Source organism: Hylobates moloch, unplaced genomic scaffold (genome assembly GCF_009828535.3).
Source record: "Hylobates moloch isolate HMO894 unplaced genomic scaffold, HMol_V3 SCAFFOLD_12, whole genome shotgun sequence".
NCBI lineage: Eukaryota > Metazoa > Chordata > Mammalia > Primates > Hylobatidae > Hylobates > Hylobates moloch.
This window is the reverse complement of record NW_026652287.1, coordinates 15,538,418-15,562,756: the sequence shown is the minus strand read 5'-3', so window position 1 is coordinate 15,562,756 and position 24,339 is coordinate 15,538,418. Positions and strand designations below refer to the sequence as shown.

Sequence of the window (24,339 nt, the reverse complement as noted above, 5' to 3'; positions counted from 1 at the left end):
CCTTCCCTCCCTCTCTCCTCCCTTCCCCTTCTCCTTCCTTCCCTTTCTTTTTCCTTCCTTCCCTCCCTTCCTTCTTCCTTCCTTCCTTTTCTCCATCTTTCCCTCTCTCCTTCCTTCCCTTCCTCCCTCCTTCCTTCCCTCCCTCCTTCTTTCCCTTCCTCTTTCCTTTCTTCCTTCCTTCCCTCCTTCTGTCCCTCCTTTTCCTTCCCTCCCTCCTTCCTTCCCTCTGTCCCTCCTCCCCTCCCTCCCTTGTTCCCTCTCTTCCTTTCTTCCTTCCTTCCCTCCCTTCCTCCTTCCCTCCTTACCTCCTTCCTTGCTTCCCTCCTTACTCCCTCCCTCCTTCTTTCATGCGTTCTTCCTTCCCTCCCTCCCTCCCTCCTCTAAGGCCTACCCTGGGGTCAAGCTTGGAACTAAATGATGGGGATTCAGAGAGGAATGGAATGTGGTGCTTAAATGGTGAGACCATGGGTGGGAACCAGCCTTGGATGAAGAATGGGCTTTTTCATCCCATCCTCCACCTTCTCTCCATCTGTGCCCCTGCCATGTTGTCAGGTGGGTACTCAGACTTTTATTCTGAGGAAGAGCCATGGGATAAGCCTGCCTGCCCACCAAGGTTGCAGTGAAGAAGAAAGGGCATGAGGACCACAGAGCAAATGAAGGGGCCCTTCCATAAATGGGGGAGTCCCTCCTGTTGCTTGAGTGAAGCTGGGTCTTGGGCATCTCAATGTCGGGCATCCCTCAGGGTGATCTGCATTAGCTACAACAGGCCAGGGGCACTTTCTTTAGTAGATGGCACCCAAGGCCTCAGTTTCCCTTTCAGACTCTGAGAAAATATTCCAGCGTCCTCAAAAATGTGATGGCTAGAAGCCAAGTGCACTGTGGCCAACAGTGCAATCTAGAAATTCAGTAGAGGCCAAGAGTATGAATTTGGGGTCAAGTCCTGGCTTTGCTACTTGCTAGCTGTGTGATCTGGGACAAGTGACCATACCTCTCTGAGCCCTGGTTTCCCCATCAGGAAAACAAAGTGCTGTGCAGAGAAAACGAATTAATTGACATACAGACTGTAGCATGGAGCCAGACTCACTTCTAGTGCTCCACAGAGATTGACAAGCCTAATAATGATAAAACTTAGGCTTGCCAGGGAAGGAGCTTTCTTCTCTGCCTCTGACAACTGAGCTGATTCTCTGGGGTTGAAATTGACTTCTGTTCCTCCAGCCACATTCTCTTGCCTAGCGTCCCTTTAATATTTTATTTTATTTATTTTATTTTATTTTATTTTGTTATTTTATTTTGAGACAGAGTCTGGCTCTGTCACTCAGGCTGGAGTGCAGTGGGGCAATCTCGACTCACTGCAACCTCTGCCTCCCAGGTTCAAGTGATTCACCTGCCTCAGCCTCCCAAGTAGCTGGGACTACAGGCATGCATCACCACGTCTGGCTAATTTTTTTTTTTTTTACTAGAGATGGGATTTCGCCATGTTGGCCAGGCTGACCTCAAGTGATCCACCTGCCTCAGCCTTCCAAGATGTGGGAGTACAGGCGTGAGCCACCACACCTCGCCTGTCTCTTTAGTTCTAGACACTCACTATGAAGCTTCTAGGTAGAACCAGGAGAGCATCCTGTGGCCAGTGCTGTGTGACCCTGGGAAAGTTGTTTACCTCTCTGAGCCTCTGTGGTGGCTGAAACCACACATCCTACTTATGGGGCAGAATTCAGACACTCTCGGAAGAGGCTGACAACTATTGTGAAGAGACTTTGTAAGTAACCAAGTGCTCTACAAGTGGGAGGGGTTATCAGCGCAGGGTGAGGCTGACCTGCTGGTCCAGATGGACACTGGATCGGGGACCTTGGCCTCTTTGGAACCCTCCTTCAGGGCAGCAAGCTGAGTAACCTGGATATTCTTTTACATGCAGCATTTTAAAGTGACCGCTCCAGCCAGGCACAGTGGCTCACGCCTGTAATCCCAGCACTTGGGGAGGCTGAGGCAGGTGGATAATTTGAGGCTAGGAGTTTGAGACCAGCCTGGGCAACATGATGAAACCCTGTTTCTACAAAAAATATTAAAAAATTAGCTGGGCGTGGTCTCAGTTACTTGGGGAGCTGCGGTGGGAGGATCACTTGAGCCCAGGAGGTAGAGATTGCAGTGAGCCATCATGGCGCCACTGCACTCCAGCCTGGGCTACAGAGCAAGACTCTGTCTCTAAATAAATAAATAAATGAATAAAGTGACTGCTCCCAAGTACAGAATGTGCTGAAACTTTGGGATTCACTATCCCCCTTCCCCAACCCCCCTCGTATTGCTGCCACTGCCTGCTGGAGCCACCTTCCTCCTGGGATGAAGGGATAAGACTGTCTTCAGAGTAAACATCACTTCTCCTCCCAAATAAGTACCACCATCCCGAAACTACAGGGACGCCCCATGGGAGAATGGAAGAGACGTGGCAGGAGATTAAGACTGTTGCCAAGAGGAAAGAAAGAAAGAAAATGGGGACAACAGAGCAGGGGAGACAAGGCACTGCTGAGAAGCAGTGATGGCTCCCACCTCAGCTTGGCTCCCCGACTGGCATGTGTGCCCTGGATCTGGGGCTCTGGGACTGGTGGGCTTCACTGTCACCCAAGCCCGTGGGTTTTCTTGGGCCAGCGACTTCACCCAGCATCCAGGATGCCAGTGCTGATGCCCACCCCGACATGCAGCCTGGATGGAGAGGTCACTGGGAGGATGAGCATTTTCCAGGTAGCCATGTGCTCTAAGCGGCTTGAATCAAGCCAGGACTGCCCGTCACAAGAGTGACCCCAAAGAGCATTCTAGCTCTGGGATTCCAATTCCTGACCTGGGACACTGATGCCTAAAGAGGTCCTTATTTCAGCCCCTAGGAGGCCATTTGTTAATTTGTGGAGGTAGTTTTGGTTGTTACAAGGATGGAGGTGGGGGTGCTCCTGACATTGTAGTAGGAGGGAGGTGGCATTAGGGGTGGTGGCCATCCTGCAACACCAGGAACATGAAGGAAGAGAGTCTTGCATGCCACACGATCTCTGGGACTTCACACATATAAAAGGCAAGCTTATATTCCTGGGCTGAGATCCCAGCTCTCTCTTGTATAAATACGGCTTTAAAACAGACTGAATTTTCCGTGCAGTAAATCCATTGGGTAAATTAAGGAAAGATTGATTTACCCATTGTTTTATCAGGAGTCATTCACCATTTTGGAAAATTGCATCACCAAGGCGACGCTGCTCATGGCATTTGAGTTGCCAAAACAACACACCTGTGTCAGTCTCTGCTTCTGACGCTGTTGTGTTTGCTGCAATTCTATGCTTAGGCGCAAACATCTGATCATTCCAGTGCAGTTGTGTCTGAGCACTGATATGTTAAATTACAGGCTTTTGAAATTATAAGTTACTTTTATGAGGTCCCCTTCATTTTATAGTTAATGGCATTATATTAGATTTTAAAAATATGAAGTGCGAGTAGGTTATATGATCCATGAATTAGCATCCAGTTAGTAAAGACATTTTAAAATATGTGTTAAGAAATGGGTGTGCTGGCCGGGCATGGTGGCTCACTCCTGTAATCCCAGCACTTTGGGAGGCCGAGACGGGCGGATCACCTGAGGTCGGGAGTTCAAGACCAGCCTGGCCAACATGGCGAAACGCTGTCTCTACTAAAAATACAAAAATTAGCCAGGTGTGGTGGCACATGCCTGTAATCCCAGCTACTCGGGAGGCTGAGGCAGGAGAATTGCTGGAACCTGGGAGGCGGAGGTTACAGTGAGCCAAGATCATACCACAGCACTCCAGCATGGTGACAAAGTGAGACTCTGTCTCAAAGAAAAAAAAAAAAAAGAAATGGGGGTGCTTTGAGTCCAAGCCATTGAGCAAGGAGGACACACACTATTATTAAATATCACTCATCCTTAGAACTGCTCACCTAAGTGGGTTTCACAGAGCCCTGTACTTGCTCTAAGCCACCTTCTCTAGACCTCGTCTCTCCTCTGAAGCAGGGTTTTTGGCCGCTTTCAGGCAAACCACCTCATCATGGTCACAGCTGAGATGGGTGACTAGTGGGAGGGCCGCAAGGGATGAGGGAAGCTGAGAGCTTGGATGCAGCCTCCTGAGTTGGGAAAATAGGTCTGCAGGGGCAGGACTCCATGGCAGGCCAGCTTGTCCCTCCCTCTTCCTCGGGGAAACAAAGGCAGGAGATTGCTTTCTGAGATGGCGTTTGGAGAGGAGCCCCTTGGTGCTTGGTGACACGAGGGCTCCCATGAAGTCCTCCACATCACACCCAAGCCTAGAGTTCTGCACCAATCCTTGTGTCCCAGACTGTCGGCTGGGGGGGAGGATCAAACGAACTCCCTGGAGGGGAAGGACCCGGCTCCCAGTTCTGGAAGAGACGGTGCACTGGGATCCTCTGGGGGACATCTCCACATCACATACAGAGATTCAGACTCCTGGGGTTCTGGGGATGTGGCTGAAATAGAGCCCCTCAGAACTCTGATACTCACCCCTCCATGCCCACCTGATGCCCAGTTGAGAATTGCAATGAAGTGCATGGACATTAGATACGGCTGGGATTCAGCTGCCCATGGGAAGGGGACTCTGCTTATATAAAGTAAGACAGAGCTCCCACTCTGGTGCTGCTCTTCTCAGGAGAGGGAGCACTGAGGGACAGGGAGCACTGAGGGACAGGGAGGGTGGTAGAAGATTGGGAGGCAGAGGTGGTGCTTGGGGGCAGCCTTTTGGGAGGGACACTTCCCAAAGCCTTCTGGCAAACAAGGCCAATGCCTTCCGTTCTGGATCCTACAGCTGCCTTAGGATTTAACTCCATGGCATGAGCTGGACTGCTGGGAGACACAACAAGGCGTCAAGATGCCACCTCCACTGCATGTGCTGCTGGAGGGACCCACGGGCAGTGGCAGCTCCCTGAGGCGCGGGTTCCAGCCTGGGAGGCCTCCTGTGCTAGTTGTGGGTGAACCAGGCTTCAAATCTCCCCCAGCCAGCAGAATCTTGAAGACTAATCCTGGCTACCCACTCTGGAAATGGACATCCAATGCCACAGAGTTCCCCACGCATGCATCTACCTCACTGAGACGTCACACCATGCCGTGAGTATCCGGACCAAGACTCTTGGTCTTCCTCCTCCTGGGGATGAGGACCAAAGGTGCAGGGAGGACTCCAGGCTGTCCCCAGGGAATGTACAGAGGAAAAAAGGAGTAGGTTGGGGGGAAGGGGCTTAAAGGGAGGCCAGTGACCCTGGTTTCCCCTCTGCCCAGGGACTTGTGATGGAGCCCCTGTCTTACTCCTTGAGGGGCTCTGGGGTCTTGCCGGAATTGGCCCCATTTTTGTCCAGGTGTGAGAAGTTAGGAAAACTCTGATGCACTGGCAGGCTGAGGTGGGCTGCCACAGACTGAGGGGCCACCAAAGGGCAGTTTGGGAGGAAGGTGCATGCTATGCAGTGCCTCAAACATGTTAAGCACACTCCTACCTGAGGACTCTGCACAGGATCTTCTCTCTACCTGGAGTGCCCATCCCTTCTCCTACCCCCTAGAAAGCTGCCAGACTCCTTCTCTTCCTTGCTCCAGGCATTTAATTAATTAATTATGAGACGGAGTCTCACTCTGTGGTCCAGGCTGGAGTGCAATGGTGCGATCTCGGCTCACTGCAACCTCTGTCTCCCGGGTTCAAGCGATTCTCCTGGCTCGGCCTCCCAAGTAGCTGGGATTACAGGCACCCACCATCACACCTGGCTAATTTTGTATTTTCAGTAGAGATGGGGTTTCACCATGTTGGCAGGTTGGTCTCGAACTCCTGACCTCAGGTGATCTGCTCGCCTCAGCCTCTCAAAGTGCTGGGATTATAGGCGTGAGCCACCTTGCCCGGCTGTATTTAAATGTTGCCTTCCTAGTGAGACCTGCCCTAGCCTCCCTATTTAAAAGTTCTCAATATTTCTGATCCCATCCTTCCCTGTTTTTTTTTTTCTTTTTTTTGAGATGGAGTCTCGCTCTCGCTCTGTTGCCCAGGCTGAAGTGTAGTGGTGCAATCTCGGCTCACTGCAACCTCTGCCTCCCGGGTCCAAGTGATTCTCCTGCCTCAGCTGCCTGAGTAGCTGTGACTACAGGCATGTGCCATCACACCCGGCTAATCCCTTTCCTGCTTTCTTTATCTCCTTTACATATATCCCTAACAGATGGTCACGCATCACTTAACGATGGGGACACATTCTGTGAAATGCATCATTAGGCAATTCAGTCATTGTGGGAACATCATAGAGTGCACTTACACAAACCTGGATGGGAGAGCCTACTCCACACCCAGGCTATGTAGCCTATTGCCTCCAGGCTACAGACCTGTACAGCATATGACTGTACGGAATGCTGCAGGCAATTGTAAGGATTTGTGTATCTAAACATATCTAAACATGGAAAAGGTACAGTAACAATACAGTTTTATAATCGAATGGGATCCCTGATACATAAGTGGCCCTTTGATAACTGAGACATCATTATGCACCTGTAGCGCATGACCTCATTACATATTTTATATATTTATCTTATTTATCACCAGTCCTCCCCACTATACTGTGAGCTCCCCAATGGCAGCGGATTTGTTGATTTCATTCATTGCTCTACCCTAGAGCGTAGGACAGTGCCTGACACACAGTAGGGCCTCAATGAACATTTGTTAAATGAGTGAATGCAGGGGCCTGGGGAGCTACCTTAATCCAGGCCCCCAGGTTGTGGGGGGTGGAATGTTCCTGAAGATCTCTAAGTGCTCTGAGGACACTTTGGGGTTCTTGGGGAAAGGGTTGGGAAATCTTGGCCTGGATTTTTTGGTGGCCCCAGACTGAGCCTCCCTCTGGGTATGCTTAGACCCACCTTGGCAGCATTAGGGGCTGTAGCGTCAGTGCCAGACCTAAGATGCAAATGGAAGGCGGAGAGAGAAACTCTTCTCTGTGTTTTATCTCCTGACCCATTATTCTCTGAGTGCCTGGCCCAGCTGCTGATTTCTCCCCATAGAAGGAGCTAGCATCACCCACTCTGTTGCCAGCTCTCCTCCTGCAGAGAATTGAAAACACTAATCTAGCAAACATAGACGGCTGGTACCCAGTTCTTTACGTTCTAGTCCCAGCTCCCACATAATCCCAGCAAGACTGCGGTTTTTAGGAACCGGGGCCAATTCTAGACTTTGATTCCCTTCTCCTCCTTTAGAATTTTACACATCCTGGACTGGCTGCAATGAGAAGAAAGCTGATTTAAGCTAAGGGTTGCCCAGGGCTCAGCTCTTCCCTCTTGTCTTCCAAGGGTTTTTGCAGAGCCACACACCCCAGGGTGCCATGCACACATGCCTCCCACTTGCTAGGCAACCTCAGGAAGGGCAGCCTCCACTCTGAGCCTCCGTCTTCTCACTTGTGAAACATAGATTGCAAAAATGCAAGTAAGGTTCCTGGAGGATTATAGGGGATAAAGATGAGAAGACACACTGTCTGCTACCATGATGATTAATTCGCTTTGGGTTTTGTGACAAGAGAAGCATCCTAGAAGCTACGCCCTCTGGCCTCTTGCGAATGTAATTTTAAGTGAAGATCAAGGGGGCCGTCAAGTGGTTATGCAAAAACAGGTGTCTGAGACAGCCCAGATTGGCTTCTGGGCTATGAGGCTGAGTCTCAGTAGATGCACATGTACACACACAAGCATGCACACATGTACACACAGACACACAGACACACACACACACACACACACACACACACACCCCTGTGGAGCTTACCTGTCCACCTGGATTCCCATATCTTTCATCTCTGCCTTGGCAGGTGCCCCTCCCTTGACCCCTCTGCTCCCACTGGTGAGAAGGCTCAGCACAGGCTCTATCTCCTTGAGCAGTTCATTGTTCTCCCCTCTGCCTTGGAGGCCGACTCTGGTTGCTTTCTTCGCAGGGTCCTGGCCTGGGGGCCTGGGGGCCAGGCCATTGGCATGGGGGAGCAAGCCAGCCTCCTGCCCATCATCGTAGGCATGCTGAGGCCCATTCCCGGGACCTGAGGCCCCATCCACTGCCAGGGGCTGTTCTTTGCCGGCCGATGGCTGGTGGGACAGATCCACGGCTTTGGTGGGGGGACCCAGGGGCTGTGTCACCCGGATGGTCTTGGGGGTCCCGTCACCTGTAAAGGTGGTCTCCAGGTGCGTGGTGAAACCTTCAGGGCCCCTCAGAATGAGGACCACGTGGGTCTCAGAGGCAATGCCTCTGAGTACCTCCAGGGCGCTGTCATAGCTCAGGTCCACCAAGGGCCGGCCGTTGACCGCAAGAATGATGTCTCCGGCCTGGATGAGGCCACTCTGCTCTGCGGCGCCCCCACGAATCAGGTCAGAGATGATCACGGGCGGCTTACTGACCCGCTCCTTCACCAGGAATCCCAGGCCCCCAACTTTGCGCTTGAAGAGACGAACAGAAATGACATTGGGCTGGATTTGCTGAACACCGAACATGTGATCCTCCATGGTAACCAGCTTCCGAGGGGTCCCGTCTGGAGACCTCACGATGCTATCAGGCCAAGATGATTTCACCAGGAGGAGCCAGGCTTCAGGCTACACCGAGAGCAGGAACCGGGGTGACAGGTGCTGACAAGGCTTCAGCCCTCTCCGTCTTTGACGTCAGCTCAGCGTCACCCACTCATGGCTGGTGGCCCATCGGTGGCATGATTTCCTGCGTCCGCCTCTCTCCTTATTCTCTAAGGAAGTGATGGTTGACCAGGCAGACGTCAAGAGAGGCGGTGGGATGTGTCCCTAAGGTCAGGCAGAAACGGAAGGAGACGCGTCTGGTGGCTGCGTCTAGAAGTGACGCATGATAGATGTGAACTATTCTCTGGGTATCTTCATTGCCAGCCTGTTAGATGCGGATCAGATCTGAGGCATCATGAGCTGAAGAGGAAGAACAGGAAGGGGATGAAAAGAATTTAAAAAAAGAGATTGAAGTAGAGTGCCCAACGCCACCTTGAAAACTGAGATAGAAAATGCAGCCAATTGACAGTCTAGCCACAAGACACTCCAGAATTCAAGCCAACCTAGAAACAAAATCCTTCTTCCTGGAGGGGCCACCTTTCAAGGTTAGCTGCAAATTACCTAGTTTCACTTCCATGATCAAAGCCCTCTGGGACGAAAGGGTCTCCCTGGGCAAACATGGACATTCAGCCCCAGAAATCAAGTGACGAGAATTAAAAGACCTCTCATCTCTTTCCCACCACGAGAAGTCATCAGTCCAACTTGTCAAGCATCCTAGTTGCTCTCTGTGTCTTGTATACATTTTCCATCCATAGCTCAGGGGCTCAGCTGGCACAGATTTTTGGGCTCTCTGTTGCAGCCATTCCCAAAGCCCAGTGGAACGGGAATGACACTGCCTTCCATGGACCCAATGATGATGAATGTCAGTTGGCCTTCATAACCATTTTTGTAATTATTAGCTTGTTCCATGTTCAAAAGGATAGGCTTAGTTACACTACAAACATAAATACTAAGAAGATGGGTCCACATTAAATTGTGGAAGACACTTGTGCTCCACAGACAGCTGAAATTCTGATGGAGAAACCTTAGGAAGAGTAGATTTTATACTCCTAAGGGAAACATAGGAACATTGTAGGCACTCAATGAATATTCGTTGACTGAAGAAGGAAAAACCCCAAAGACTAAACACGGCAGACACTTTTTGAGCACGTTCGCTCTTAACACATATTTTTTATTTCTCCTTTGATCCTCACGATAACCCCTCAATAGAAGAGGAAAGGGAAGCTTGGGAAGGTTCAGTAACTTGTCCAAGGTCACATAGAGAATAATGGCAGGGGGAGGATTTGACCTTGAGCCTGAGCTTTTAAACTTATACTCTAGCTCTTTCAAATTTATATTCTTGTACCGGTATGGTGGCTCACACCTGTAATCCCAGCATTTTGGGAGGCTGAGGTGGGAGGATCGCATTAGCCCAGGAGTTTGAGACCAGCCTGGGCAACATAGCGAGACACTTTCTCTATTTATTATGAAAAAATTAGCCGGGTGTGGTGGTGGGTGCCTGTAATCCCAGCTACTCGGGAGGCTGAGGCACAAGAATCGCTTGAACCCAGGAGGTGGAGGTTGCAGTGAGCTGAGAGTACGCCATTGCACTCCAGCCTGGGCAACAACAGAGTGAGACTGTCTCCCCTGTCCCCCCCAAAATCAAATTTATATTCCAGTTATTTTCTTAACTCCTAACTTTCTCCCTGAAATGCTGGCAACTTCCAAGTCACTGACTCCATCAGGCTCAAAGAAATGGGGTCTGGTTGGGGTACCAAAGGCCAACAGGGGGCCCAGCTGGAGATGCTGTGGCCCAGGTGAGGGGCAAGCACCTGTAGAATGTGCCCACGGGGCGGTGTACATGCACGGTGTGGCACATCTGGGGTGCGGCAAGTGATCTGTGGGTGTGGGTAGGGTGGGAAGTAGCCGCCCATCCCTACTCATAATTATTTGTTTGTTCCAAGTTCAAAAAGATAGGTTTGGTCACACTACAAACATCAATACCAGCAAGATGGGTAGTGGACATCAGAGAACCCTTCCATCTCTTTCCCTACTCCCCACTCAAGTGCTACTTCCATCTCTGTCCCAAAGCCCCTTCCTGCCGGCATCCTCACCATGCTTCAGCACCAGGAGGGAGCCCCCATCTGCCATGACTAACAAACTGACACTCACTTCCTCGTTTCCCTTTTAGCGACTTCCCAGGGTCACCCTGGGGCTGAGGCAGCTGACAAGCTCCTGCTGCCTCTGAGAGCAGGATGTGGGTGCAGAGACCCCTCCCAGAAGGAGGTGCCACCTCCTGGATCCCCTCAATGGGGGGGTGTGTGGGGTGGTAATTAGCAAGTTCAGCCTCCCCTTTGCAGCCTGCATTACGTAACTTTTAAAGCCCCTCTGTGTGGGTGAGGAAATAATGAATCCCCGGGCTCAGCCCGGGCTGCATTCTCCATCTGGCGTTGCTCTGTGTGTGTGTTTCTCTCTGTGTATTCATGCGTCGCCCGCGTGCTGTGTCATTTTTCTGCTGTGTGTGGCCTGGGTGTCGACCGGCTGAGTGTCTTTCAGCATGTTGCTGCTGGGGTTCTGGTTTGCAGGGAAACCCATCCAGGACCGCTGTGCCCTTCTCTCTCCTTGCTTCCTTAACCCTCCCCAAACCCCATGTCCTGCAGGTACCAAACCCAGGATGCTCACTCTTCAGTTGGTGGCAGAGACAGCCGGGATCTCCAGAGCTCTCTTGAGCATCCTGTTTGGCATTAGGGCTTAATTCTTTAATGAAAGAAGCAACTGAAAGGCCACCTCTTGGGGTGGCAAGGCCCCCAAGCTCACTTCCTCCAGACTCTGGCTTGGGCCAGACCTTACTAAAGGACAGAGGCGGGAATTAGCCTTTGGTGTACTTTGCTTAAGGAAAAAAGAAAACAGAAATGAAGCAATTGGCAACGGCCCCTGGCCACTCTCAGCATGTTCTTCTCTCTTTCTCTGCTGCATCCTAGAATCAGGGAGGGCTCTGGGCTGGTGCTTGGGAAATTGGTGCGCTGTTTCTCTCTCACACCTTGGCCTTAGAAAGGAAACTTGATCTTTGGAAGGAGTTGGAAAGAAGCTGGGCTGGGGAGAGGCAGATATATTTTCTGTCTGCTGAGAGACAGAGACAGACAGAGAGGGAGGGAGACAGCAAGCTCTGGGTCTGAGCTCTGGGTTCTGAGCGCTCTTCTTTGTCAATCATCTTCTTTTTTTTTAGACAGAGTCTCACTGTCGCCTAGGCTGGAATGCACTGGCACGATCTCAGCTCACGGCAACCTCCGCCTCCCGGATTCAAGCAATTCTCTAGCCTCAGCCTCCTGAGTAGCTGGGATTGCAGGCTCCCGCCACCACACCTGGCTAATTTTGTATTTTTAGTAGGGATGGGGTTTTGCCATGTTGGCCGGGCTGGTCTCGAACTCCTGACCTCAAGTGATCTGCCTGCCTCGGCCTCCCAAAGTGCTGGGATTACAGGCATGAGCCATCGCACCTGGCCGTCAATCATTATCTTAATAACAATTCCACAACACTTTCTCTGCCTCCTTTTCCTCCCGCAAAACATCCTCATCTATCATATTTTTCATCCTTGCCCTGACCAACATCAGGTTCGGCTGTCCCCCAACTTTACAGATGAATAAATTAAGCTGCTATAAGGACACCCGCTTATCCCGGTTTTTGAATGTCCAGTTTCCACGAGGCTCCGTAGGGAGAGCTGGCCACCTCCTGCCCCAGGGAAGAGTTTTAAGGTCCTTGTTGGTTCTATCCGGGTGTTTCTGGGTGAGTTCTTTATTTTCTCTGAACCTCAGTTCCAAAATGCGGTCATTTGTAATCACCTTGTCTCTGAGTAACGGGGAGGGTTAAATGAAACAGTAAATGCAGAGAACTTGGCAATGTCATAGAGTAGTGAGAGCTCAGAAAAGTGGCTTCCTATTATTGTTATGTAATAGATAACGATTTGGACTTCCTGGCTTTTAATTCAGTGCACTTTCTACTCTGTCACTGTCCGGCCAAAGGTACTTCAGGCGCCACGTAGAAGGGGGCCCTTCCCTTGAAATCACACCGAGGCATCTCACGCCGGTCTGGGTGGGGGGCACCGTCTACGGAGAGACGGCTGCTGGATAGAATCGCCTGACAACCCTGCCTCCGCCCTTGGGAGCTGGGATTTTAAACAAATCACATATGCATGCTTGCCAGGGTACATACCATGGAAACAATACTTGGACCCAAGCCTCATTCAAGTAGTTCAGTGGCTTCGGGTGTATTTATTTCATTTACCTTGCTGTGAGGAAATTAGTAGCTGACTATCGGGGATGCCTGCCAGTGAGAGGGAGGAAGCCCAAATAGGCCAGCGTCTGCTACTCCCTCCTCTCTGTGCGACCTTGGCCAAGCCCCTCTCCACCCTGAACCTCATTTCTGCAACAGAAGGAAAGGAAACAGCAGCAGCCTCCTGTGGTTGAGAGCTTACTGTGCACTAAGCATTGGTGCCTGAGCCCTCTGCGTAGGGGTTTTATTTAATTGTTACAGACTATATGAGAGAGAGAGAGAGAGAGAGAGTCTTGATACGTTGCCCAGGCTGGTCTCAAACTCTGTGCCTCACGTGATCCTCTTGCCTTAGTCTCCTGAGTAGCTAGGACTACAGGTGCATGCCACTACACCAAGCTAGTTGTTTTCATATTTGTAGAGACAGAGTCTCGCTATGTTCTCGAACTCCTGGGCTCAAGTGACCCTCCTGCCTTGGCCTCCTGAGTGGCTGTGTCTACAGGCATGAGCCTCCATGCTGGGCCTTGTAAGCGCCATTTTTATCTGCACCTTATGGATGGATAAGGCAGATGAGGTTCAGGGACATAAATCAAGGAGGTAGATCTGGGTCTAAGTGAGTGGTCAATCACAGTCCTGAAAATAATCTCACAACACTATGCCTCCCTCCTTTTCCTCCACAAAGCACATCCTCGCCTGCGGATCTGGGTCATATTCGATTGCCCCCATTTTATAGATGAGAAAACAAAGCTCCCACAGGGAAGCCTGCTTGTCCTGGTTTACCCGTGCTTTCCATTTTTAGCATTGAAAGATGAAGAATGTTAGGATGAAGAGGAGCCACCAAGCCTATCTAGTCTAGCTTCCTCATTCAGAAATGAGAAAACAGAGGCCTGGAGAAGCAAAGGGCTCATTCAACATGGACCAGCCATAGCTAGAGCATCCAGACCTGTACTGTCCAATATGGCAGCCGTTTGACACACATGGCCATTGAGCACATGGACTGTGGCTGGTTCGGTTGCAATGTACTGCAAGAGTAAAGTGCACATTGATTTTCAAAGACTAGTATGAGAGGTGATGGGTGCACCAAAATCTCAGAAGTCACCACTAAAGAACTTAGTCATGTAATCAAACACCACCTGTTCCCCAAAAAACCTATTGAAATAAAAAATATTAAAAAACAAAAAACAAAGACTAGTATGAGAAAAAGAACATAAACATCTCCACAATGTGGAGCATTTGAAATGATGCTGTTATGGATATATTGCGTTAAATAAAATTATTATGAAAGTTAATTTTCCTCATTGCTTTTCACTCTTCTTTTTTTTTGTGAGACAGGGTCTCACTCTGTCGCCCAGGCTGGAGGGCAGTGGCACAATCTCGGCTCACTGTAGCCTCCACCTCCCAGGCTCAAGTGATCCTCCCACTTCAGCCTCCTGAGTAGCTGGGACTCCAGACACACGCCACCATGCCCAGCTAATTTTTGTATTTTTGTAGAGAAGAGGTTTTGCCATGCTGTCTAGGCTGGTCTTGAACTCCTGGGCTTGAGCAATCCTCCTGCCTCAGCCTCCGAAAGTATAGGGATTACAGGCATGAGCCACTGTACCCAGCTGCTTTTTACCCTTTTTTTTTTTTTTGAGACAGAGTCTTGCTCTGTCGCCCAGGCTGGAGTGCAGTGGCGTGATCTCGGCTCACTGCAAGCTCCGCCTCCCAGGTTCACGCCATTCTCCTGCCTCAGCCTCCCAAGTAGCTGGGACTACAGACATGCCCCACCACGCCTGGCGAATTTTTTTGTATTTTTAGTAGAGACGGGGTTTCACCGTGTTAGCCAGGATGGTCTCAAGCTCCTGACCTCGTGATCTGCCTGCCTTGGCCTCCCAAAGTGCTGGGATTACAGGCTTGAGCCACCGTGCCCGGCCGCACTTTTTACTCTTTTTAATGTGACTTATAAAGCCAAACATTACACATATGGCTTGCATTATATTGCCACTGGTCAGCGTGGGTCTAGAGTGTGACCGTTGTTCTTTCTGTAGCCTACCATCCCTAGATCTCCTCAAGAACCTACTGGTAACAGCCAGGCAGAAGACACTTCTTAAAGTTTTCCCTTTTAAAGAAACCAGAAAAATGACAAAGAGGGTTTGCAAATATCACGTCACCTTTTGAAACTGACCTCTGGGAATAGGCATGGTGGGGGTAGCATGGAGAGAGAGAAAATCCACCCAGAACCATATGAAGAGAGAGGTCATAGTAGAGTGTTGCCTGGGCTAATAGTCCAGTCTCCAAAATCTTGCTTCCAAGTGTCAGTTGAAATCTAACCCAGGACTGTCATCCCAGCACTTCGGGAGGCTGAGGCAGGCAGACTGCTTGAGGCCAGGAGCTTGAAATCAGCCTGTGCAACATAGTGATATCCCATTTCTACAAAAAATACAAAAATTTGGCCATGCGCGGTAGCTCACACCTGTAATCCCAACACTTTGGGAGGCCGAGGCAGGTGGATCACTTGAGGTCAGGAGATCGAGACCAGCCTGGCCAACATGGTGAAACCCCATCTCTACTAAAAATACAAAAAAGTTAGCTGGGCGTGGTGGCAGGCACCTGTGATCCCAGCTGATCAGGAGGCTGAGGCAGGAGAATGGCTTGAACCTGGGAGACGGAGGTTGCAGTGAGGTGAGATTGCGCCACTGCACTCCAGCCTGGGCGACAGAGTGAGACTCTGTCTCAAACAAAACAAAACAAAACAAAACAAAACAAAATAAAAATTAGTCAGGCATGGTGACACATGCCTGTAGTCCCAGCTATTCTGGAGACTGAGGTGGGAGGATCAATTGAGCCTTGGAGGTTGAGGCTGCAGTGAGCCAAGATAGCACCATGGCACTCCAGCCTGGGTGACAGAACGAGACCCTGTTTCAAAAAAAAAAAAAAAAAAAAAATCTAACTCATCTGTACAATAAATGTGTCATTAAAAACAATGAGGCAGATCTCTATCTGCAAATAAGAAATGAACTCCAAGGTATACCATTAAGGTGCAAGCAAGTTGGTTCTGTATATGTAAATACAAAGATTATTCTGGAGGAAACGGATATCAATGGTTGCATCTTAAGACAAATGTTAGAAGTCAGTAAGTGGGAGATATACATTGTATTGAATACCTTTTTATCTATTTGAGTATCATGTAAATTTTTGAAATCACATATGTATTACCTTTTACATGAATAATATCAAAGAAAACAAAACCCAGCCTGTCTGTGAAGTCTTGACTGTTTTCAGTTTGTACACCCACAAAATCTCTGATGGAGTTTCAGCCCTGTTTCCCATCTCCCTCCAATCTCATTTAAAAACAAACTCCAAGCCCTCCAAGTCTTCAAAAACAAAACAAAATACTGCCACCCCCAACACAAACAAAAGACTGAAAGCATAAACCCAACTGTGCTCTTTTTAAAAATGCAAAACCACCAACTTCTTTACATTTCCTGAACTGCTAATTTGCAGTCTTTCCCCAGAGAGATCACCACCCAGGAATCAAGCTGAAGTGCTTTCTCCCACACTGGTAAGTCATGGCGGCAAACCCACAAGTCACCACAAATCTGGGGGTTAAGTTGGCATTCTCTGCCTTGGGGATCCCAAAGACACAAGCATCCTGAGTCTCCCCAGCCATGGAATTCCCCCAGTTTCATGGCTACAGTTTGCCCATGATGACGTCAATCTTCCCACCTCTGGTGCCCATATCTTAGAGGTAGTAACAGGCTCAGCTTAGAGTTACAAGCACGAGCATTAATGATTGTTTAAAATGTGACACACACTCTGTTGCCAAGGCTTTGGGAAACCCCACTCTCTTACATTGCTGCTAAATACAACCTCTTTGAATGGCAGTTTGACAATATCTACCTCCAAATTTAAAATACATAAACCTTGGCCTGACAATTCAAATTTTAGGACTTTCTCCTGCAGGTAACCCGAGAGGAACATCCTAAAACACACACAAAACTCTTCTTTGCAGCGTTCTGAATATCTGAATATCAAGAGATTGAGAAAATCTTAAGTACCCATCAATAGAAGATTATTAAATCAACTATGGCACATCCATACAATGGAATTCTGGGCAGGCATTAAATAAGCAGGGGATTAGAGCTAAAAAGACCAGACTGATGAGGAATGATCTTAAAGATACAGTGTTAAATTTATAAGCAAGGTGGAGCACATCCATTTAGAAATATAATTATATGTCCATCCTACAACTTCATCATGCATTCATCCATGTTTCCACATAAGCTTGGAGATGCACTGAATAGCTCTGGAAAATTATTCAAGATATCAGTAATAGTGGTTACTTTTAGGAAAGGGGACTGGAAGGCTAGAAATTGGGTGGGAAGGAAGCTTACTTTTTATTGTATATTCCCATATTAGATTGCTATTATTTATTTATTTATTTATTTATTTATTTATTTATTTATTTTTGAGACAGGGTCTCGCTTTGTTGCTCAAGCTGGAGTGCAGTGGTGTGATCATAGCTAACTGCAACCTCCAAGGCCTGGGCTCAAGTTATCCTCAAGCTTTGGCCTCCTGAGTAACTGGACTACAAGCACACACCACCATGACTGGCTAATTTTTTAACTTTTTGTAGAAACGGTGTCTCACTATGTTGCCCAGGATGGTCTCAAACTCCTGGCCTCAAGCAATCCTCCTACCTTGACCTCCCAAAGTGCAGAGTTTATAAGCATGAACCACTGTGCCTGGACTAAATTATTATTTTTTAACAATGTTTTTTGCATGAATTTTAAGAAAAGAGTAAGGTCTTTGAAGTCAGACTGTTTGATTCTCTATTTGGCTTTGTGATTGTGGGCAAGTTACTTACTCTCTCTGAGTCATAGTTTCTGCATGTATTAAATAGGGGTGATAAGAGATAGGGTGTTTGAGGATAGAAAGAGATAATAGTTAATGTTTTCTCCTTTTTTTTTTTGAGACGGAGTCTCGCTCTGTCACCCAGGCTGGAGTGCGGTGGCACAATCTCGGCTCGCTGCAACCTCTGCCTCCCAGGTTCAAGTGATTCTCCTGCCTCAGCCTCCTGAGTAGCTGGGACTACAGGCACCCGCCACCACTCCTGGCTAATTTTTGTATTTTAATTTTTAAATTTCTATTATTTTTATCCTTTTTTGAGACTTAATCTTGCTCTGTTGCCCAGGCTGAGTGCAGTGGTGTGATCTTGGCTTACTGCAACCTCGGCCTCCCAGGTTCAGGTGATCCTCCCGCCTCAGCCTCCTGAGTAGCTGAGATCACACCTGGCTATTTTTTTTTTTTTTTGTATTTTTAGTAGAGATGGGGTTTCATCTTGTTGGCCAGGTTGGTCTTGAACTCCTAACCTCAAGTGATCCACCTGCCTCAGCCTCCCAAAGTTCTGGGATTATAGGCATGAGCCACTGTGCCCAGCCAATAGTTAATGTTTTCTAAGTCATTACAATGCACCATAGACTAGACAAGTGCCCAGGAAATGGATCCTTTTACCACCACTATTACTAATTATCATCACATAAGCAGTCATTTTTTCTATTGAGCATCTGTAGTGTCCGGTGGATGCGTTGCTTACAGCACTTTGTGTTGAAGGACCAGGTAAAAGGTATGGATACGTGGACTGGTCCTGTCTCCCATGGGAGTGGAGGACTATCACTGGCTCCTTTTCGGAATGCTGCAAAAGCAGGATTCAGTTTGTCGGAACACGGCACATGAGAGATGCATCCAGAAGCACTGAGGCCCCAGAACTTGGTGGTGAGTCAACACCACTAGGGCGGGATGAGGAGGATGGTCTGGTTCATCATAAGGAGAGAGCTGCAGGGCTGTCATCCCGATGTTAGACTAGATCTGGGGAATCATAGAGTCTTCATTTCAGCTTCGTTTTGCAGAGCTCATTTACATGAGCTAGTTTGGCCGATGGAAGACCAGTATATCCATCCATCATATCACAGAAAATTTCAGGGTTTGGGGCTAAGGTTCTTAAGTTCCTTCTATCCATGGACACTTCAGTGGCACAAAAGCACAAAAGTGGCACAGATGCACTTCTGCCTCCCACCCTTGCCCCTACATACATGCCCCATTGCTGTAAATGCTGTGTGGGGGTCAAAGGCATGAATTTGGAGCTAGAAAAATCAGGGTTCGTGACCTACCTCTGCTGCCTATTAGCCTCAGATTCCTCATCTGTAAAGTGGGAACAATTCTGGTTTCTGCCTTAAAGATGGAAACCAATAAATCACATGGGATAATTTAAATGGAAGTGCATTAGAGGGGATAATTCATCTAAAGCATGTGGTACTGTTGACTATTATTTTTAGAGTCACTTTAGATTACACATCAAGATAATTGAACCATTTCAGGCTAGATATGCAAACATAATCATGGCCAAGAGGACAGCCTCATTACTATAAAAAGGAAACATATTATCAGTGGTCTTGGAAACTTTTCTTAACAATCATTAAAATAAGATGGCACATATTTTCTACCCCCCATCAACCTTATACTCTTTTACTTTTTTTCCTCCCTCCCTCTTTCTCTCCTTTGCCTCCTCTCGTCTTTCCTTTTCTTTCATTCATGCCAACCATTCATTTGCCTACTCATGCATAGCCCTCCCCAGGTCAGGGCAGTCAGTGTGGAGCTTGCATTGGGATTACAGGGGTGGATAAGATAGACAGCATCCCTGCCTTCAAGCTTACAACCTAGGGTGGACGTAGTTGGAGAGAAATATTAGTGATAAAAACAATGAGTAGAACAAGAGGGAAAATACAGGGTGCTAATGAGAGCTTGCATAAGGGACATAACATGGTCTGGGTGGTGGTGGTCAGGGAAGGCTTCCTGGAGGAAGAGTCAGGATCCAAAGTTGGCCAGATAAGAAGGTGGATGGAGGAAGTGAGAAGTGGAGGACAGAGACCAGCGTGTGAGAAGGCACTGTGGTAGGATGCAGCTGGCATTGTGGTGAGAGAAGAAAGCCATGTCACGAGATAAAGCTGGAGAGGTCATCAGGGGCTGGATCATCAGGTCTCTTGAAAGGCAAGTTAACGATTTTGGACTTTATTCTTAGAGCAATGGCAAGCATTGGAGGGTTTTGAGACAAGAAGTACAGTGGTCAGATTTAGATTTTATGAAGATTACTCTGGCTGCTGCTGGATGGAAAACGGGTGGGAAAAGCAAGGCTGGGTATGGGGAGCCTGGTTAGGAGGCTGCTGCAGGCCAGAGATGAGCAATGATGGTGGTTAAGGATCAGGTGGTGAAGGGAGGAAGGAAGGAAGTGGGTCGATTTAAGAGATGTTTACAAGATTGAGTCAACAAGATTTGGTGACTAATTGGATACAGAAGCTAACAGAGAAGGAGGTGTCTGCAGTGACCCCCCAGCTCCTGGCTTCCACTAGTAGAAGGAGTGTGAAGGATTTCCTGAGAGAAGGAAACCTGAACAATGGGGTAAAAATAGGGTGAAAGGGCTGGATGCCTGTAATCCCAGCACTTTGGGAGGCTGAGGTGAGAGGATTGTTTGAGGCCAGGAGTTCAAGACCAGCCTGAGCAATACAGTAAGACCCCCATCTCTACCAAAAAAAAAAATTAACTACAATTGTGCCACTGCACACCAGCCTGGGTGACAGTGCAAGACTCTGTCAAAAAGAAAGAAGGAAGGAAGGAATGAAGGAAGGGAGGGAGGGAGGCAGGAAGGAAAGAAGGAAAACGGGGGTGAAAGAAAGAATAAGAATGAATGAAACTCATTTCATAGAACTGTCTTTCATGAATAGTAATAAGTAATTTAGTTGTGGTCTAGTATATTGCAAGAATCAACATTTCCTAATAACGTCATTTCCATAATTCTGAGAATTCAGCTACAAAAAATATGCTCAATTTGGCTCAATTCCAAGCTTTGCCATTTATAAGCTATTTGATCTTGGGTAAGTCATTTAACATTTTGACTCTGAATTTCCTTTTGTGAAATTGAAACGGTAATAACAACTAGTTGCCAAGGCTTTTGTAATGATTAAGCGAGATGGACACTGTAAAGGGGACTTTGTAAACTGTAAATGTCAACTATAATGACAATGTTGAGTGTTTATTTTTCAGGGAACATCAATAACTGTTTTCTCCAAATTGCACATCAATGTTAACTTGAGGCTCAACCAAATTTCTCCTCTCATGCCTGCCATGCTTGGGTGCTTTCTGGTGTAGGGGAGCTGAGTCAAAAAGCTGACAAAAGGTGCTCAGGGAAGAAAAAAGAAGTAAGAATAACTATTTTAAGAGAGCAGTAATAATATTTGTTCCCTTCACTTGAAAGTTCCCTTTAAATAGATCCACAACATCCACATAGGCCTGAATCAGTTACAAATGAATTTCAGTAAAGGGAAAACATGTTAAATAGAAAACATAAACTACAATGGCAGAAATAATTCCACATATGTCAGATATATCAGTAATAACAATAAATGTAATTGGGTCAAACTTGAGTAAAAGATCAAGACTCTTCAATTGTATAAAATGTATATGCAGTTGCCCTACCTTAGCATGAATGTGTAGACTAGTACCAAGGACAGGAGGGAAAATATTCATTAAGGCAGGCCTGAGCCTAGTATACATTTGCTGGCCACTTGGAGCTAAAGCACCACAGGTCTGCTTTCATCTGCACAATATAATTGACTTTCTTCTTAGAATATGTTAGCACCTAGTAAGCATGAAATAAGTGTTTGGTGAATAAGTGCTCAACTATTCACACTGAGTACTTATTAGGTTGAAATATATGAAATTAACAGTTTTGCAAAGATCAACTTTTTCAATTTCGTACAGTTCAACTTAATATTTTGAACATTTTTATATGTAAGCACTTTATTGGACAATCTAATTTTCATTCTTGCAATACGATATGAACGTGACATGACATTATAATTCCCATTTTATAGATGTTAAAATCGAGGCTCAAAGACATTAAGTCATAGGTTATGCAGCTAGTGTCAGTGGCGGGGACTCAAGTCAAGTTTGTCTGGACTCAAGTCAAGTTTGTCTGAACTCAACGTCTTTGCTTTTCTGATGTTCTAAGTACTGCTATATATTTTTAGATCAATTCTACAATTTTAGTAATTGAAAGTTGAAAGAGATGCTAGGGATTTTCTACTCCAATTCACAATATTGATTTTATAAACCTCCTACAGGGCTCAGGGAACCCTGAAAATCCTGAAATTGTGTGTGCAACTTTTGTGATACGTGCATTTATATGGGGAAAACAGGCCATGGCATTAATACAATTTTCCAAGTATTCCATTACACAATAAATAATAAGGGTAGAAGTCACGGGTTAACATTACATTTGGCAGATGAGGAGCTACAGGCTCATAGTTAGGAAAGGACTTGCCTAAGATTCTTAGAAACAGAGTCAGAATGAAGATCAAACTTGGGCTATTATGATTCATTCTTGCTTGCTTGCTTGGTTGCTTGCTTTCTTTTTCTTTTTTTTTTTTTGGCAGTGTCTCACTCTGTTGCCTAGGCTGGAATGCAGTGGCACAATCTCGGCTCACTGCAACCTCCGCCTCCTGGGTTCAAGCAATTCTCTTGCCTCAGCCTCCTGAGTAGCTGGGAGTACAGATGCCTGCCAGCTAAGTTTTATATTTTTAGTGGAGATGGGATTTTGCCATGTTGGCCAGGCTGGTCTCGAACCCCTGACCTCATGTGATCCGTCTGCCTCAGCCTCCCAAAGTGCTGGGATTACAGGTGTGAGCCACCGCGTCCAGCTGCAAGATGCTCTTTCTGTCTTGTTATGCTGGAGCTTAACAATTTAAATTATTGCCCAAGCAGTCAAATACTGGCTCACCTCCCTTCCTGGTGAAATACCTCCAAAAATTATCTGCCTCCTGAGGATCGATAACAGGGTATCTGAAGATACCACTACAAGTGAGATGAGGGGACAAGGCTAACAGATTCTAGTCACTTGTCAAAGTAAATGTTTAAATAATCAATTTCATAATTAGGATAAGAAGCTTAAAATATATATTTAGTGCTGTAAGGGAACCATAGATGATAATGTACTTTTTCAAATAAAAAATCAAATAAAAATAATGATTATGGTATCAGAGACGTCTTCATTTACTCAGCTTTTATCAAGTAACACTTAGGGCTGGGCTCAGTGGCTCATGCCTGTAATCCCAACACTTTGGGAGGTTAAGGCAGGAGGATTATTTGAGCTCAGGAGGTCGAGGCTGCAGTAAGCCATGACTGTGCCACTGGACTCTAGCCTGGGTGAAAAAGTGAGACCTTGTCTCAAACAAACAAATAAACAAAAAACAAAACAAAACAAAACAACCAACTGTGCATAGCACAGGACTTGGCACATAATAGGTACTCAGTGAATCAGGGTCTCAATCTCTAAGTCTACAGCTATTGAATGAAGCAGCCCTGTGAGAGGTGAGAGGGAGCAGTGGGGACTGTAGAGAACTGGAGGGCCCATGCCATGTCTGGAGAGCAGTTCCAGCCAGTGGTTGCCATGCAGAAAGCCAAGGCTGGTCTCACTTCACTTCCTGGAAGCAGCTGCAGGGAGGTGATGGCATGGCCCATTACAAATGAATGAATGAATGAGACTTCAGACACTTGGTTAACAAAACTTGGATTCAGGCCAGGTGCCGTGGCTCACGCCTGTAATCCCAGCACTTTGGGAGGCTGAGGCGGGCGGATCACCTGAGACCAGGAGTTTGAGACCAGTCTGGCCAACATGGTGAAACCCCGTCTCTACTAAAAATACAAAATTTAACCAGGCGTGGTGGCAGGTGCCTGTATTCCCAGTTACTCAGGAGGCTGAGGCAGGAGAATGGCTTAAACCTGGGAGGCTGAGGTTGTAGTGAGCCAAGATCACACCACTGCACTCCAGCCTGGACCACAGAGCGAGACTCTGTCTCAAAAAACAAAAACAAAAACAAAACTTGGATTCAGAAAAAGGAAAGACAATGTGGAGTGGGTCTTAATGGAGTTTGCAAAACCACCAGCGATGAACATGGTCTAATGCTTTGCTACCCAAAGTGTGGTCTATGCGCCAGCACCATCAGCATCACCTGGGAGCATGTCAGCACTGCAGAATCCCAAGGCCCAGCCCAGACCTATGACTCAGACTCTGCATTTTAGGAAGATCCCCCAGTGGATTTACATGCACACTGGAATTTGAGAAACACTGGTACAGTTTGTTTCTAAAGCCCGGTGTGACTTTTTGTGACCTACACAAATGGCCATTTTAAAGGAAATTTCAATTCCAACTCAAACTATCACCTGTTCTGCACAAAAAAATGCTTCAGATCCAGGATATCACATTCTTCAATCAGGCTCTGGTCAGATTCTATCAAAGACAGCCCATAGGTATACAAATGAATTGCGTTTGGTTAATACAGTTAAATTTTTCCCCCCAACATTTGTTACCACCATTTAAAAACTGGAGGTTTCAGGCCGGGCACGGTGGCTTACACCTGTAATCCCAGCACTTTGGGAGGCTGAGGAAGGCGGATCACTTGAGGTCAGAAGTTGAAGACCAGCCTGGCCAAGATGGCAAAACCCTGTCTCTACTA

The 24,339-nt window shown here is 47.4% G+C and overlaps 1 protein-coding gene across 3 annotated transcripts in view; it reads right to left on the bottom strand.

The window, feature by feature from the left end:
- Positions 1 to 24,339, bottom strand: part of NOS1 (nitric oxide synthase 1) — a 151,094-nt gene that overhangs the window by 112,336 nt on the left and 14,419 nt on the right. For all 3 annotated transcript variants that reach the window (XM_032168570.2, XM_058424857.1, XM_032168571.2), the window contains exon 2: positions 7,764 to 8,908. In XM_032168570.2, the coding sequence (XP_032024461.1) occupies positions 7,764 to 8,488 (725 nt within the window). In that variant the 5' untranslated portion in view covers positions 8,489 to 8,908. The remainder of the gene's footprint in view (positions 1 to 7,763; positions 8,909 to 24,339) is intronic.